At 37.1% G+C, this 19,840-nt stretch overlaps 1 protein-coding gene across 1 annotated transcript in view; it reads right to left on the reverse strand.

Moving 5' to 3' along the window:
• The window catches only part of LOC143736374 (uncharacterized), a 126,786-nt gene continuing 106,946 nt past the window's right edge, over positions 1-19,840 (reverse strand). The window contains exon 3 of the mRNA XM_077227114.1: positions 1-344. Coding sequence (XP_077083229.1) covers positions 1-344 — 344 coding nt within the window. The remainder of the gene's footprint in view (positions 345-19,840) is intronic.

Genomic DNA, 19,840 nt, shown 5'->3' on the forward strand with positions numbered 1-19,840 from the left:
CTATATTTTAAAATTGCTCAAGGGAACTAATATATACTTACTAACACCAAAGCGCTTCACAGTGACAGTGCTGTTGATCTGTAGTTTATAAACTCCAGTGTCTGTGATTCTGGTGTCATAGACGGTCAGAGATCCAGTATCATAGTCCAGATCCAGTCTGTCTCTGAATCTCCTATAACACTGTTCATCTTCACAGATCTTACCCAGATATCCAGTGATTTCAGCGATGAGAATCTCATTAAAATACCATGTCATCAAATCGTTAAGGTGTTTTATTACACCAGGATCTAAAGTAACAGGTTCTCCCATCATCACTGACTTTTCTTGTTCTGTACCATTAACAACTGAAACACAAACCAACAGCTGATTGAAGGATCTTTTTGAAAACAAAACAAAAATATAATAACAATGTGAAAGCACTGTGGGTGAGAACAATTTATCATGCTCTTTGAAAAGCAAAATGTATTTGTTTTGGCCAAATTTATTTATTTATTTATTTATTTACATGAAACACTTTTAACAATAAATGTGTTTTCAAACGTATTCAGAATTTACTGCTTTAAATACAATTAGGCCCTGTTTGCACCTGGTATTAACATGTATTTTGGTCAATCGGTTCACAAGTTGATGAATACCAGACGGGATTTTAAACTTTGACCAAACAAACCAAGCACAATGTTTTCTCATCATTCCTGATTTCTTACACACACTCACAGTGTTAGACTGGTCTCGTGTCTGTCAGCGCATGATCTCCGTGTGTTTTTCTGTCGTGTCTGGGCGTGTTCATATGTAAACTGCACAAGCTTATTTTGTCCATTAGATCGAATGATCTGAAAAAAAAACCCCACACATTTAACCATCAATAGACCCTCCCATTGAAGAAATCAGGACAGAAGTGGTTGAAAGTGGACAAAAGAGACTTATTAAAACACCAGGGGTCTCGTTTAAAAAACGTAGGATCCTTACTAAAAGTGTAGGTGTGCCCGAAAGCCAAAAATGGTGTAGGCCTACGCCAAAAAATATTCAGACTTATAAAACCATGTGTTGCCTACGCCAGAACCAGCGCTAAATTCCCTTTATAAATCCCAGTCAACGGTAGATTGTGCGCACAGGCGTCTCCACCTCGAACACCTCGTACGCCTCTTTCGGGGCCTGTTTTGTTTACGCAACGTTTATAAATCTCAGCGGTGTAAACGGGAGTGTGTCTCCCTCGTCTACTTGCGATGCGATTGACAGGTGTAAACAGGGCATTACAAAAGAACACCTATGAATGTTAATGCAAAAGAAATCTAACATTAGCTAATGCTGTGATTTAAACACTTTTTTTTAACCTGCTTTTAAACATTCATTAATTGACTCACCATAAACGGTAACATCGAAGATCTTTTCACTGCTGCTGCTGCCGATAAGTTTTAGTTGATAAACTCCAGAGTCTGTGTTTCTGGTGTTTGTGATGATCAGAGATCCAGTCTGATGATCCAGCTTCAGTCTGTTTCTGAATCTCTCATTACCAGTCATACATTGAACATCTGTACAAACATCACTGAGATCTCCACTGATTTGAGCGATGAGAATGTCATTAAAATACCATTTAATCTTTTCTTGTTGGTTTGTTTGAACACTGGTGTTTAGAGTGACTGAATCTCCCTCCATCACTGACACCCTGACAATATCAACATAGAAAAAACCTGGAAGAGAAAAAAGAAACAGGTAATAATGAGCCAAACAAAACTAAACAACAGGAAAGTGCTGTGAATTGTAATGTAACTTAAACAGCAGAAGAACATCATTGATTGATTTACTGATTCAGTCATCAGACAAACATGCATGAGTCTCATCATGGATGATCCTGAACTATCATACAAGACACACACACACACACACACACACACACAAATGTGCTTTTAATCACAAAACATTGTTCTTTTATAGGGTACAACACGGGTAAAGGCTACACAGGGTAAAAGGTGCCCTTGATTTTTTCTCTTAAGAACTGGATGGCACAAAAACTTGACCCAGCACTTTCCAGCACTTTTTTACACATGGAAATTTGGCCGATCCTTGAAGCGATCGCGGGCAGCAGCGCAAAGTTGGTTCTACCCTAATTTGATCTAATATTTGATGTTTTTTAAAATGTGGAAGATTTATGTAGCAAATGAGGATCGAGTGCTAAAATTATTTAATATATTTTGAGACAAAGGTCTTCAAGCTAATTAAAGCATTAGTTTTTCAATAAAGGTAGATTATGTAAAAGTATGCATATTAGGGGTAAAGGGCGTCACTGCTGTTGGGGTGAAAGACACAATAAATAACATGATAATAAACAGCTGGCTGACTTTTCCATTTATTGCAAGGTTAGATTCAGATGGTAAATATCATAGGTTAAGGTGGGTGTCCACCTTAGAGATAATCACCATATGTGACCCTTGGAATTATAAGGTTCTATCTGCGTTCTGAGCAGTTTTGAGATATTGAGCTTCAAAGTTTTTGCATTACATATAGGAAAATTTATATGGGGAACAAGTTTCTTTCAAACATGAAAATAACAGGGACCCTAAATGTATTCTAAATGTACAATATCAAAATCCTCTCAAATTTGTAAATGGGTTTTTTTGGAATGGGTCAAACGCAGATAGAACCTTCTAATTCTAAAAAAACACTTTTCGCTTAGAATTATAAGGTTCTATCTGCCAAAACATTATTTGAACATTAAATATAAAATTAATGTTGTAACAATGTCTCAACATGTGTTAGAAAGTAAAATTGTATCCTTTCTATGACATTTATTTCATATTTTTTAGCACTTCCATGTATTTAGGACATTTCAAATTAAGCAAGGTAGGTCTAAATATTTTGTCCAGTGCAGAATCTTAATTTTCGTTACCAATTTGGTGGGTAATTAAACACATTATTGCAGAAATTGTTACTTTAATCTTTCTTTTGTTTAGACAGAAAGCAGCTACTGTAATACATCTGAGCAGGACTTTATTCCAGCTAAAGTGGGCCAGGTGAAATGGCTTTCTCTCTAGACATCAGTATGGCTGAAATAACATGCTAACGTTTATTGTTGTAATTAAGACCCCATCAAAAAATGTCAGACTATTTTTTTAATCACACACACACACACTCTCTCTCACTCACACACACACAGTCACACACACACACACACACACACACACACACTTACACACACACACACACCAACACACTTTCACACACACACACACATACACCAACACACTTTCACACACACACACACACACACACACACACGCACACACTCGCACACACACACACACACACACACGCACACTCGCACACACACACACACACTCGCACACACACACACACACACACACACACTCGCACACACACACACACACACACTCGCACACACACACACACACACACACACACACACACACACACACACACACACACACACACACACACACACACACACTCACACACACACTCACACACACACACACTTTCACACACTCACACACACACACACACTTTCACACACTCGCGCACACACACACACTTGTATGTTAAATGTTTTTTTTTTAAATATTCAATTTACTCACTGCATATTTGTATAATTCAGATAATAATAACTATAATAATAATAGTTATTAATAATAACCTCATTCATAATTAATAATAATAACCAATACACTATAAAGAAAATGGCCAAATTGAAGCCACTTCATAACACTACACAATTTAGTGAATATTTAATTTACTTTAAATGTATAGCATTCTGCCTTTATGGGGTTTCTTTTTGTCTTCAAGGAAAAAGCCGGCGACATGACATATAAAGTTGATTCTGATTGGTCCTCTTCTGTGCATTCGAAGTGCTGATTGGCTCACGCAGATAGAACCTTATAGAGCCAAGTTAGAGTTCGATTTTGTAGATAGAACCTTTTTGTTTTTTCAATAAAAAGTCCCACAATGTACACAACTTAAAAAAAACACATCACATAATGTAAATAAGTTGTCACAGAATAAGAATATGTGAATAACTCAATTTTGACAAAAATGTCAGATAGAACCTTATAATTCCAAGGGGACGATATGTGACCCTGGATGACAAAACCAGTCACATGGGTCTTTTTTTTTTTTTAATTGAGATGTATACATCACATGGAAGCTGAATAAATAAGCTTACCATAAATGTATGGTTAGTTAGGGTAGGACAATATTTGGCCGAGATACAACTATTTGAACATCTGGAATCTGAGGGTGCAAAAAAAATCGAAACACTGAGAAAATCGCCTTTAAAGTTGTCCATTTATGTTTGCGATTGTGCTGCATTCACTCACAAAAATAAATGTTTTATACATTTACGGTAGGAAATTTACAAAATATCTGTTATGACAGTGGAAGGTGAACCCAGGCGCAGACAGGATGCAGTGACACAAAGTTTATTATAGACAGAAAACAGAGAAAACAAAACCCACGAGGGGGCAAAACATGAACAGCAAAAGAAATGACAAGACTAGACCAGACTAGACTAGGACTGACAAACTAGACATAAACTAACTACAGAAACAGGATCAGTAATTCACCAGACAAAAACTCACAAGGTACTCACAGGACAGTTAACACACAGGTAGAAATCACAATATGTATCACAAACAATCACAATGAACCGACACAGGACAGCGAACACAAGGGGCATATAAAGGGAGACACTAATTACAGGAACAGGTGAAACTGACTAGACAATAATGACAAGACGCGGATAACAAGGGGGCGGTTACGTAACGAGACAACACAAGCAGATGGCCCAAGCAGATGGCCCAAACAAAAGGCCATGCACTGTAAAAAAAATCCCGATGTTTTTACGGAATAAAACCGGCAGCTGTGGTTACCAGAACTTTACCGTCAAAAATACAGTATCAACGTTATTGGTTTTACAGACTTAACATAAAATTTACAGTAATAAACCGTATTTCATAATCTGATTTAATGTTAATTTACCAACCCATTGAAGTATTAATATCTGTTTTGTACCATTGTAATACACTGACAACCAACAATCACCACAGCAGTGATGAAAGTCACGTGATAAATCAAAGCTTATCACAAGCAATCTTCCACAAGAAAGTTAAAGCTCCAGTCGGCAAGTCTGCAGATTGAGTGGACTTAGGCAAAATTTTGAATGTTTACAACTCTCATGCCCCTCCCCCACTATCAACTAATACCCTCCCACCGAGTTCGTGGCTTCGTGCTCGTCAGTGCCAGTGCACCAGATTTTCTGTGAACGCGCCCGTCTCATCAGCATCCATCAACACCATGAAGTATTTTGTTATTGTTGTTTTGTCATTTTGGAGTAGATTGTTACGAAATGGATTACCCACCAATTAAACGTAAATAAACACCATCGTCTGTCTGAAACGCTATTATTGCTGTATGTGCAGACATGGTCATTGTACATTTTTCTACTGCTTATATATCCGAGCTAGTAAGATAGCACATACAATAACAGTAGCTTTACTACTATTCTTACTCTCGTAAGAAAGATAGAGTAGCATTGATTCTTCCTAAAAGCCAAACTTTATCCCTTCATCTGGACATGTTTATCCACCTAACGTTACATTCACACGGATTTCAGTGCAAACGAACGAACCTGCCCAACAAGTGCTAACGTTAGCTATCCATACCAACACATTAGGGCAAACATACTTAGATTACTAACATAACACTAAGAAATAAAGTAACTGGTTGATAAAGCACAATTACCTGTGGAATTACTATAACACTAAGAAATAAAGTAACTGGTTGATAAAGCACAATTACCTGTGGAGAAGAAATGTTGCAAGCTCTGCATCCAGCTTGAACCCAATTAAATCACGTAAATCTCTCCACCTTTCAAATGCCGATCCGATGTTGATCCTGGTTTATTTACACACTTTCTTTCTTTACTTCTTTATTTTCAGCAGGTGTTCTCTTTTCCTGTGTTGTTTTTGACCTCCTAGCTCTTGGGCGGGTGTTGTGAGGTTTTGCGCTCGTGCACGGCTGGATGCGAAATCGGAGGAACACCCGCCCCTGTCAGTGATTGGTTGGAACACTGTTTATTTTGGTTTTGAGTGGTGGTTGTACACATTTGTTTTTGTGTGCAGATCTCAGAGCCTAGGCTACCTACAGAGACGCGGTTTTTGGACGGCATGCTTATGGGGCGGGCAGCTAGCGGATCGTTAGGAAAGATTAGACATTTATTTTTGGGCCAGAAATCACTGATACAACCTTTAACCGAGGAATTGGAATCTTTTCCACCATCACTCTTCATTACTGCGCGAACTTCAGGCGTGTGCATGTGATTGTAACGTGCGCGAGGGGTGGCGTGTGCACGACCTGTGATTGACAGTCATATCTCACACACCCCTGCGCTGATTGGACCCGATGATCCGGGACGGGTGGATTTTTCCAAAACAAATAACACGCACCAGGTGGAGTTAGAAGCTCGGTCTTTTTTCTAAAACCATTTTATTTATGTTGTTCTGTCGGATTATAGTGTCGATTTCACTGAATATGATCAAAAAAAATTTCCCAACGGGAGCTTTAATACTATTATATAGAAGCTGCACAGTGTCATTCGCACAAACATTAAACACCATCACGGTAACACACATGAAATTATAAAAATGCAATAAACATTAATTTAACAACATTAAATGTGACATAAAACCCTAATGTACATAACTGATTAGAAAAGAACTAAGAAAACTAAGAAGAAACATAGTTATTTCAATAAAAATACATAAAATGTGAAGTGTCACGCAGGGAATTGTGGGAATGTCAATTTACGGCTTTTCACTGTAAATTATACAATGAGTTGTTCTTTTTCACTTTCAAAAACTGTAAATTTAACGGTATTTTACAGTAAAATTACATTAAATGTACCGTTAGATCTATCACAGTTATTTACCGTATATAGTAAGGAAACATTCTGTTAACCAATTAACAGTTTTGCACTGTAGCATTTTTACAGTCTTTTACCATTAAAATCACGATCATTTTTTACAGTGTGTGCTTGTACAAAAAACATGGGTCTGTCATGATCCAGCCTCAAGACTAGGGAAAATCAAGGACAAGAATGCCGGATCATGACAATATCTTCATGGAACATGATCTTTACTTAATATCCTAATGATTTTTGGCATAAAAGAAAAATTGATAATTTTGACCCATATTATTGTTGACTATTGCCACAAATATACCCGTGCTACTTAAGACTGGTTTTGTGGTCCAGGGTCACATATTTATAATGAAACCATCATATTTAAAAATATATTAATATCATATAATAAAATATAATTTATTGTTACTATTGTAAATCTATATTAAATTACGGGATGTCCATCAATGCTTTCCGAATCTTCACTTTTTAAAGTAAAACTAAAGTGATTGTTTTGAACAAGTATTGTCTTGACTTAGACATTAGCTATTAAAAACATTATTTTAGCTGAAGTAATTGTATCAATACTTTGTGTATTTTGCCCCTTGGTTTTACAAGGCCCACCTTGCCACCTCATACATTTACGAGATATTTAAACAAAATAAAGCACTTTTTATGGTTATTTTCACACAAAATGTGTTGCTCCATAAATGTTCAATAAACATGTATATTTTTCGCTAATCATACACTATGGGAGTAAGTAAGAAAAGCACATTTTTTCTTGAGGTGTGTGTCATTAGCACTGTTGTAAGTTTTAAAACACTGGGTAGTCTAAATGAATCGAGTCTTTATACGTATAAGCGAAGTGTTTTGAACCATAGATATCATATAGAGACTAAGCCCTATTGGCCGCTGGAAACCGAGAAATCCGGCCGCCATCTTGAACCGGTCGTATTCCTAGTTTCGTTGCGTGGCAGCAGATAAGATGCCAGAGCATTGTGGAGCATGTTCCTGTTCTAATCGCCGGACCATCGAACATAGAACATTTTCACAAGTAAGTCTTAACATTACCGTACTATTGGTTGTATTTTGTGAATAGAATATTACCAAATAATCGAGAAGGAGCAAGGATATTTGCTATTAGGCCTACTGTACTGAAATCGTTGTGAAATGCTGTTTACTGCATCAGCCGGTGTTCACCCGGCATGGAGAGGTGGAGTAACTGTTAAAGTAATAATTACAAGAGCTTCTAGGTTATCAGATAAGCATTCAACTGCCCTGTTGTATAGGTTATTTGTGTTTGCGCACATGATATCAGGAAGCAATGTAATACACGCATGACAGCGATGTGCAAATTGAGTTACCCCTCCAACTTCTAGTGTTATTGATAACCTATATCTTATCACACGCGATTTGGCTATTGATATTACAGAAGTCCTGTGGTAAAATTACATTATTAACTTACTCCATCTAACCTTGTAAAGTTAATCCGAATAGGACTTTAGTCTCGACATTTTCCATGGAAGTAAAATAATGTCAAATGTTTTTGAAATAAAAAGCCTGTTGAATTGCACTACTTGAAAAAAAATAGGCATTGCATTAACCATGCTTGCATTTTAATGCATTGTATTTTTAGGGCTTGCATTTTTATGGGCTGAAATTCAACATGGTTGAATATTTAAGCTGTGAATATTTCAATTAAAAACATTTCAAACACATTTTCATTATTAAAAATTCAATAATCCATATTCACCATTCATATTTAATTTCCAAAATATTCTAACTGGTTAAAAATACAACCAATAATATTCAACAGGCAATTTTCGGTCCATTTTATTTCGCTTCCACAAATTCAGTGGTTCAAATTCGACAGTAAATTCAACATTGACGTCCAGGAACTGCAGGAAAAGCAGTAGATTACCGATCATAATCTCCATCTGCTGTTAGTCGACCTCACCATCAGATGGTGCAAAAGCGCTTGTTGTTGACGAAGACATTCATTAATAAAATGGAAACGATTATCTTTGACGGTAGGCTATATGCGGAAAAGATGATAAACACACAAAGCCATCAGCTTTCTCTACCATGAACAGGATTATAATCGGTTTCCCTCAATACCTCATACTCAAGGATTCCCTTTCCGTTGGGACAAAACGCTTAACACATACAGTGATATGAAAGACCAATCTTGCACCTTATTGGGGATGTAGGCTGTAGGCTACTATAGGCTACAGGCAAGAAGATGGACTCAGATAATAAACTTTACGCGCAAAGTTTCGTGCTGAGCGTTTCGTGATATACTGGCATAAAATCAACACTTGATCAATTAATACTAACATTTTCCATTCTATTCTATTCTCTCTCTCTCTCTCTCTCTCTCTCTCTATATATATATATATATATATATATATATATATATATAAGTCCTAAAATGCCTACGTGTATTGCATTAGCTTAAACTGGGATCATAGCACTTGCATATTGTTGTCCTCCTATTGTTAGTTTAACTGTAAATCGCTTTGGATAAAAGCGTCTGCTAAATGACAATGTAAAATTGGCTTGACATTGGACATTCGCACATTTAGGGACCGTCTCTAAAGTTGCATAAAACATTGGCATGTACGTTTCTAACTTCAATAGCAAACTTAAATTTATTTGAATAAATGTCAAAAATCCAAAGGGTTCGCATTATGCCTGACACTACATGAACACTTTACAATTGGTTTTATGACTGTAAGTCGTTCTATTCAAATGCTATTGAACTTAGAAACGTGTATACCAAAGTCGTATACACTTTAGAGATGGTCCCTAAATGTGCGAATGTCCTACATCAAACCATCTTTATGCCAGTCTATCACTGGGAAACGCTCAGCTGTGCGCGTTATTCTGAGTCCATCTGCTTGCCTTTGAGAATGGACTTTTACATCACTAGTCCATTAAGCTACGTTAAGCGTTGTATGTCCAGCAGGGGAATCCTGAAGTATTGAGGGAAACCCTAATAGCCTGCATGCAGCACATCGCCACAATATAAAGTTAAGGCAACTAAAAAACCAAGATAAATATATGTCAACCTCAAAAATGTAACATTGGATCTGTATATCCGCATCGGGGAATAAAATTATGATCTCGTTCACGGTAGAGAAATATGCATGTAGGCTACACAGGAAAAGTAACCGTGAAGGCACCGAATTTAACAAAAACAGTCGTCATAATAATCACAAATAAACTTACATTGCTGTAAATGAGTTTTATGAATGAATGACTTGCTCTAATTTTGCTGGTCTCCGTAAACAACACGTGCTTTTGCACCCCCTGCTGGTGAGATCGACTAACAGCAGATGGAGATTATGCTCGGCAATCTTCTGCTTTTCCTGGAGTTCCTGGGGTGCTTCTCATTTCTTATTTGTGCATCCTCATTTCCTTTCCTCGCTTCCTTTCCTAGCGTCTCAGCTCCTCCCCCTGTAGGTTGTGAGGGAAGGACGCAAGGAAAGAAAATGAGGACGGATGAATCGAATGAAAGCTTTTTTTATACATTGTAATACTTGATCACTCGAGCGTCACTTCACAGCGTCATCAGCAGCGCTCAAAGGATCTTCCCTTATGTTGTTGAAGTTTGTTTATTTAAGAAATTCATATTAAATAATAATAAAGCAAGATACCCTGTTGAAATATGTGTAATGTGTGGTTTATATAAACTGCAAAGGTAAAGTATATATTAAAACAGATTGTGACCGATGTGAAGGGGGAGGAGAATGTATACGCCAGTCACGTTTAGTCGATAAAACTCTTCCGCATAGGATACAGCTGTGTATCCTCGCTCATGACCCCTCTGGAAGCCTCCTCACTCCTCGATCCTCGCCTCCTCGTGGTGCAATTAGAGATTTGAGATGTCCTTCAAGATGGCTGAGCTCGATCGGTTTCCGGGTCATAGGATGGAGGACAGAGGAACGAGGAGACGAGGAGGGATATTGAGAATCACCCCTGGACGTCAATGTTGAATTTACTGTCGAATTTGAACCACTGAATTTGTGGAAGCGAATTTGCAAAGCGAAATAAAATGGACCGAAAATTGCCTGTTGAATATTATAGGTTGTATTTTTAAACAGTTAGAATTATGAGGTGCCCCGAGGGACATTATTCAGAATTGCATGCACATACATTTACTTTTCCTCTCACATACACATATGAAACCAAATTCATTCACATACTATAGTGAAATGCTCACACACATACAAGTGAAATGCTTTTACAAACACAACTGAAACGCTCTCATACATACAACTGAAATTATTACGCGCACACGCACAACTGAAATGCTCACACACACACAACTGAAACGCTCACACACACACAACTGAAATGCTCTCATACATACAACTGAAAATATTACGCTCATACACACAACTGAAACACTCACACACACACAACTGAAATGCTCACACACACAACTGAAATGCTCTCACATACACAACTGAAATGCTCACACACACACAACTGAAATGCTCTCACACACAACTGAAATGCTCACACACACAACTGACATGCTCTCACACTCACAACTGAAATGCTCACACACACACAACTGACATGCTCTCACACACACAACTGAAATGCTCTCACACATACAACTGAAATGCTCACACACACAACTGAAATGCTCTCACACACACACAACTGAAATGCTCTCACACACACAACTGAAATGCTCACACACACAACTGAAATGCTCTCACACACACACAACTGAAATGCTCTCACACACACAACTGAAATGCTCACACACACACAACTGAAATGCTCTCACACACAACTGAAATGCTCTCACACACACAACTGAAATTGTTCCGCCCCAATGATAATGAAATAAGCAACAATCTTAAAATGTTTAAATTTATTGAAGTAACAAGTAGTATCAGTATAGTAACAAGTTTTATCTAAATACAAATTAACTATCTACATCAAATAACAGCAAGTTCAAAAATAAAGAAAATAAAAGTGCAGCTGTGTCAAAATTTGTATCAAGTTCAAAAATAGAAAATAAATAAAAGTGCCACTCGTCATAGCATCCCCTGGTTGGGGGATGTGGACTAACATAATATTGTAGGCTACTTAAAAACGTGAAATAAAAAAAAAAGTATATAGCCTATTACACATATTAAAATAGACATAACATTTGATATGGGATTAAAATGATGGGCAGTGTATAAGATATAAACTAATAATTGATTATTTTAATATTCCTTTGTTCCGATTAGAGCATGTGAGCGGAGAGAGAGAGCGCATTTCTGAATATTCCTCCGCTCGCTCATTCCGCTCAGGGTCGCGCGCGCAACCCAGAATGTTCTGCTGGCTCGAAAATATGTGGAATAAGGGCTGTCTCCGACTAAAGTTTTTTTCTAGTCGACTATAGCTGTTCATTTAAGCCGTTAGTGGACAAATCGCCCCATTATATTCATTTAATTACTTAAATAGGCTATACAGGATAATGAGCGTTATATTGCCGCACTCAAGCTCACGCATAAAGCTTGCCACAAAGAACCGGCAAAAGTAATGATTATGAATGTATAAAAAATAGCAAGGAGACATTTAATTGTTTATTAATAAACTGGTGTTTTCTGTGTTGCTGCAAAGATGAAGTTGACGATGCGGACTCGCCATCAACGAATAAAGAGCATATAAAAGAAAATTTCCTCCCGTTTGGTGCGCGCCACCTGTCACGTCTCTATTCCCCACCAGTGGGGCGCGCCACACACTTCGAGAACCGCTGGTGTAGCGCGATTGGCGGGCGAACGAACCATAGGAACGAACGGTCAACTTCGGTCGCTTGTATTGTGAAAGGCGCGCTTTTGTACTATGCCTTCTTTCAACAGCTTCTAGTTCTTCGTCTTGAGGTGCACTACTGCCACCAACTGGACTGGAGACTTTAACCACCTTCCGTTTCAACTGAAATGCATGCATACAACATACTGAAATGCTTGCATACAACATACTGAAATGCTTGCATACAACATACTGAAATGCTTGCATACAACATACTGAAATGCATGCATACAACATACTGAAATGCTTGCATACAACATACTGAAATGCTTGCATACAACATACTGAAATGCTTTTCAGTTGTGTGAGTGAGAGCGTTTCAGTTGTGTTTGTAAAAGCATTTCACTTGAATGTGTGTGAGCATTTCAGTTGTGTGTGTGTGAGCATTTCAGTTGTGTGTGTGAGAGCATTTCAGTTGTGTGTGTGTGAGCATTTCAGTTGTGTATGTGAGAGCATTTCAGTTGTGTGTGTGTGAGCATTTCAGTTGTGTGTGTGTGAGTGTTTCAGTTGTGTGTATGAGCGTAATATTTTCAGTTGTATGTATGAGAGCATTTCAGTTGTGTGTGTGAGTGTTTCAGTTGTGTGTGTGTATGCATTTCAGTTGTGTGTGTGTGAGCGTAATATTTTCAGTTGTATGTATGAGAGCGTTTCAGTTGTGTTTGTAAAAGCATTTCACTTGTATGTGTGTGAGCATTTCACTATAGTATGTGAATGAATTTGGTTTCATATGTGTATGTGAGAGGAAAAGTACATGTATGTGCATGCAATTCTGAATAATGTCCCTAGGGGCACCTCATATTGAATATTTTGGAAGTGAAATATGAATGGTGAATATGGATTATTGTATTTTTAATAATGAAAATGTTTTTAATTGAAATATTCACAGCTTAAATATTCAACCATGTTGAATTTCAGCCCATAAAAATACAATGCATTAAAATGCAAGCATGGTTAATGCAATGCCTATTTTTTTCAAGTATAGTGCAATTCAACAGGCTTTTTATTTCAAAAACATTTGACATTATTTTACTTCCATAATTTTCCCCTCCCACATCCACATACAATAAAAAAGGTATAGGCTTAATGTTGTCCGAATTTAATTTTTAGAAATTATTGATGCAAACACGTTGAAAAGCTTCTTCTCAATTTTTATTACAGGTGGCTGCGTTCGGTGGATTCGGTGGCTGCGTTCTGTGTGTGAAAGTGTGTGTGTGTGTGTGTGTGTGTGTGTGTGTGTGTGTGTGTGTGTGTGTGTGTGTGTGTGTGTGTGTGTGTGTGTGTGTGTGTGTGTGTGTGTGTGTGTGTGTGTGTGTGTGTGTGAGAGAGAGAGAGAGAGAGAGAGAGAGAGAGTCTGTTCGTGTTTGTTTGTGTGTCTGTTCGTGTGTATGTGCGTGTCACAAATCATATTGTTTCTTCAACTTATTAAAATATCTTACTTTACTGCAACTATCTGTTTCTGCTTCTTTATTATATTTGTAGTGTGTGATTTATAAAATACATTATATCCTTCATCACACATAATCTGGTCACTTTATATCTTAGGCTATATCAGAATATTATATTACTGTTAAGCCTACTATGGATATTAAAATACGCCGAACCATGTGTCCTGTATCATGGCTACATGAATGACCTTTGCAGCAAAAAAAAAAAAACCGCGTGAAAATCAGTTCAGTATTCAGTGAGATATGATTAATTTAATGCGCTGACAGCTCATTTCACCTGCCATTCAGATTACACTTTAAGATGGCGGCTCCAATTCTCGTCCGTGCCAATAGGCAGTAGCGGTCGATAGGGAGTCTACCTGTATGTCTATGTTTTGAACGATTCAGTCTGCTTTGATGAACTGGTTCCCTTAAAAGAACCGGTTCAAAAGAACGATTCGTTAACTTACCGTACAACACATTTTTATTTGGCAGAACCTCTTTTCCAAAGCGACTGACATCACAATCAAGGTACTACATCAGTATATATAATAACTTATACCATATCAACATTTACTCACAGTATGATGCCATGATACATAATGTTTTCAACACCAAGTCACTTGATACATTTAACCAAGGCGATGACACAGGGCAACTTTTTGATTTTTGTTGCCTTGATGTTGCTCGGGCACTTTCCTATTGAGAATGGGCAACACATTTATATCTGGATAAATTAGATCGGTCTTACCTGGTTGCCTGTTGACGGCAACATTGCCCATCAAAATTGCTCAAAAAGTTGCCCTATATTCATTTCCTCAGTTGATTGTATAAATTGACACCAATGAAAATGAACATTTGCTTCATATGGCTTAATGGCCGGGCAAAATATAAAACTGTAGCCAGGCTTTTTAGAGCTGAATAAACTGGGTAACTTTTGTTTTTATCGTTACCATGCAGAGAGATTGTAAGTAACAAATAAATGTCTTACCATGGTCGGATAAAAAAAATAACAACGACAAGAACAAAATTAATAGAACCTTCATTTCAAAAAAGAAAAAAAAAGAGAAAAGAAAAAAAAGCAGATCGTTTTTTCAGTCTATGATGCAGATACGGATTTAAATGTCCCTTAATCGGAATGTTAACGTATTTTCTTCTTGTTCTCGTTTATTGGCGGTTGGTTAAACAAGCTTTTGGAGCTTTACTAAAAAGTGATGTTAACCGTGACACCAGAAGAAGAAGAAACCGAAACGATTTTCAGTGAAGCTATTAGCCTACTTGTTTGAGATGCACCTTGCCTCGCCTGAAATGTATATGAGAGTAGGCGGCTGCAGTGAGAGGAGGAGTGAAAAAAGTTCTCTCGTCTCATAGTAGACCAGACACCTGTCAGATCAAGACGGAAATTCATTTAGTTGATGATAAACTGGATGTAATTGTTGCTTTCATATGAAAATAAATATAATGAACAAGACACCCAAAGTACTGTTATTTAGCCTATTTAAATTCGAAACACGTGTTTATCAATCATTTTTACTTTAATTACAGAAATGTTTTTATATATATATATTTTATAAATAGGCTATGACAACAATCAAATAACCCATATAGCATTGTCAGACAGTTTGGGAATATTCACACATAATTTATATACACATAAAAACATGATATCAGAGTTTTAAAATCTAACATATTAAAAGAGAACAATAGGCCTACATCACGGTTGTTTAAACCATGAGCATTAATCTGCGTCGTCAGGAAGTAATTTCCCATCATGCTTTTGATCAGCGAGTTGGAGAGAAACTCCGCTGACTGACGGCCGCCTCTCCATCGTGAGAGTTTTTTTGACATATAGCCTACTGTAGGCCTATATGTCAGCATGACATCAGAGCAAGGCGGACCGCACTCGGACACATTTCTAACCGGCATGCATCTCGCGGTGATCACCAGTGAACGGTTCTGCGCAGACTTTGCTCATCTCAAACAAGCCTATTTCTGGTTTCAGTGTGGGTAAAGGTTATTATGAATATTCATAAGTTTCCTGGACATGCACGTGGAACTGAGAATATTAGTCCACACTCCTCCTTGTAGCCTATCTCAGCAAGTTTAACGAATATAATTTTTTTAAAGGTAAACAGTATCAGTGTCGCTTGAACTTATGCGTGAACTTTAATTGTTTATCAGTTCATAACCGTTTATAATGTTTGTTGCCTATTAGTTTGCAAGTTTTGTGCATTCGTCCCTAACTGAATGATTACAGTCATTCACTTCGTGTAAAGGATAAAGCACAACAAACTTCAACAAGTCATGTACATTGTAGCCTAAAGGCTACACCTTTATACATTGCAATGCTTTAAAACTGTTTTTTATATATCCTGGTGTTATTGTTCTTAAATTCTTGTTAATTTTGTAAATTTAAGCTAAATAACTTAAGACCATACACAAGCACGAATGAGTAGCTATAATAGGCCTATACATTACAAGCAGCCTACAATTTGGATGAAACAAAATTGTATGGACAAAAGTGTAAAAAAATACATTTGGTACAACTAGGCTACTGTAAATAAGAAAAACACTTCACATTATTTTACGGAATAGAAAAAGCAAATAATTTGATGATCACAAAAAATTAAATTTACAAATAAGTACTGATAAAATAATGTAACAAATTGGATTTTTTAAAAATGTTTTGATTGAAAAGTGTGCTTGTGCTGGTTTTGATATAATATGCACTACTGATCAAAAGTTTGGTGTTGTTCTTTATGTTCACCAAGACTGCATTTAGGCCTATCTGATAAAAACAGTAAAATTGTGAAATATTTGTACAAACTGATTTCTATTTTAATATATTTTAAAATGTTATTTTCTCTTGTGATGGCAGAGCTCATTACTCCAGATTTCAGTGTCACGTGACCCTTCAGAAATCATCTAGTACTGATTTGCTGCTAAGAAAAATTTCTGATTATTATCGCAGTTGAAAATGGTTGTGCTGCTTAATAATGTGTGGAAATCATTATCCATTTGTAAACATTATACATGTCTTTGCTGTCATTTTTGATCAGTTTAATGCACTCTTGCTTCCTAAAGTATAGGTCATACTTTTCTTAAATTATAGTGTTTCCAAACTTTTGTCATGCTGGAAGAAACAGAACCTCAGATTCTCTGATCTCCAGAGATATGGACGGCCTGTTTGTTGTATGTGTTGTAGTGCTATTTATTAGATGTTTTAATTGTTCATGTATTGTTTTTTATCTGCATTGTCAAATATCAAAAATATAAAATCAAAGATTTGTTTTTCCTCATTTCAGAGATGCATGTAAAAGTTAAGTACTGTACGTACAGTACATAAACAAGCTTATGTATGTTTATTGCTAAGTGAAAATGCTTAAATTAAAAAAATCAAACTAAATGGTTGAATGTAATTTAACATCTTAAATGTAAAAAAAGAGCAACAGAATGTTATTAGCCCAATCTAAATTCGGGTGAGCCTCAACCTCTGATTATTGTAATAGTAGCCTATTCTAACTAAGTGTACGTGGGAAACCATGGCATGATTATACAAAAGTTACCATTAGAAAAAGTTAAGTTGGTCAGCTTGTTTCTATGTTAATGGTCGTGACCTCTGGTTAGATATAATCTTATCTTAGTTAAGTGTGTTCAGATCTAAATAATATATTCTAGAATGAGCAAAGTGTAGTTTGGCCGTCTACGATATTAGTTAATTGCCTCTGGTAATGACCTAGACTGACGAGCTTATGTTTAAGAGATCGTAGCCTATACCCGGCCGGGTTTTAGACTCAAAGGAATCTGGATGAACTAAGGTAATTTCAATAAAGAGTTAAATAGAATAATCAAACATTCACCTAAATTTAATGATTAACAAACTTCACTGAAACCTTTTTCATTTTTGGAGTCAGATGAAACAAAGAGGTAATCAAATGACTTTGCCACGCTGAAAAGTATTGCGCAGAAACCTTCACCCGTTCTTCTATAGGATACCGCCATTAGCTCGAAGACAGGCCTACAAAGTCCTGCAAATCTTATGAAATTGCCATAATGTCATGTTTTCAAGATTTTAAGTCAAGTGATCATTTTAATTTGTAAATTGATATTTGTTTGTAAACAAATGTAATTTTTTTTAATGGAAATAGGCTGGGCCTATGATAAGTCAATGAAATTTTAGCAAAATTTTTCAGCACTATGACGTTTACAACCACAGACAGTTCACAGAGAAGATGGAGAATGTTGAATATTTTGACTCAGAATAGGGTTAAACACATTATGGATCATCACACCAGTGAAACTGAAAATCTCAGAAACCAAAAATCTTGTAACACCTCGAATAAGCCGTTTCACACACACACACACATACACACACACACACACACACACACACACACACACACACACACACACACACACACACACACACACACACACACACACATACACACACACACACACACACACACACACACACACACACACACACACACACACACACACACACACACACACACACACGACTGCTTCCTAATCTGATTCAAAGGTTTAAATTTCACCACACAGGGCGTGCCCTCGTCGGTTGTTAAGTTGTATTGTGTTCCATTGTACGGTGACGCATTGCTGCCACATACATATTATTTTTCTACTCAATTATGTATTAATAACAAGATGTTATGTGACTACACATTTCCTTATAAGACCAAAAAAATATGTTGTTTTAACGACATAGCATCTCGTTATTACCAGATAAATATGTCGTTCTAACGACATAAGATCTCGTTATTACGGAAAAAAGATGTTGTTGAAACGACATAAGATTTCGGTTTTGGTACATATTATGTCGTTTTAATGACATCTTTTTTCGGTCAAACATTTAACTGTATGATTTTTTTCTCACTTGATTGCATTAGTTTGTATTTGTGTTGTTTTTTGTGCATCTGGATTCACGTCTACTAATGGTTGTTCATGCTGTAGTGTTCTCTTTTGCCTTTTTTTAAATTAAAAACTATTTTGAAAATTACAATTGTGTGGGTGTTTGGGCCTTAATTGTCTGATAGCCTAAAAATGAATCACAGACCAGGGCCAGATGAGCCCCAGATGTAAAATATGAGTCACAGTTCTGGGCCGGATCCGCACCACATGTCATGGCACTAATAACTGTACTGGGCCAGTTCTGACCCAAATCTGTCTCTGATCCGTAATTCCAACCTGTTCCGGTATTGGGCCGTTGGAAAGAATGAGCCCGGACCAGGTCCGTTTAGCGGATCTGCGCCAAATGCTAATGAAGACCTAGCCCAAATCTGTCCCAAATACATTTTGCTGTCTGGGTAGTCTCGGTCCGGATCAAACTGAACAAAGGCTCGGTTCGTTTCTAGTGTGAAAGCTTTTTCTGTATGGTTCGGAGTCCGAATTTTCAGACCATTCACAGGAAGTTCCGGTGGTTCCCGCGGAGCCTAAAGCAGTCTTCTCCTCCTTTCCTGCCGGCGGCGATAAAATGTTTGCACAATGAGGACGTTCATTTGGCGGATTTGAACTAGCCTTGTGTATAGTTGGTGCTGCAGGTAATGCCGTAATAATAACAGTATAGTGTCAACGATGCGTCTGTTCATTCATTCTTGTCAAAGTTACCCGCCAAAGTGACAACACGCTGACGTCAGACGCGTTTACAAACCAATCATTAGGGTTG

Source organism: Siphateles boraxobius, unplaced genomic scaffold, assembly GCF_051911475.1.
Source record: "Siphateles boraxobius isolate OS27281-9 unplaced genomic scaffold, OSU_SipBor_1 13, whole genome shotgun sequence".
NCBI classification, from domain to species: Eukaryota; Metazoa; Chordata; class Actinopteri; order Cypriniformes; family Leuciscidae; genus Siphateles; species Siphateles boraxobius.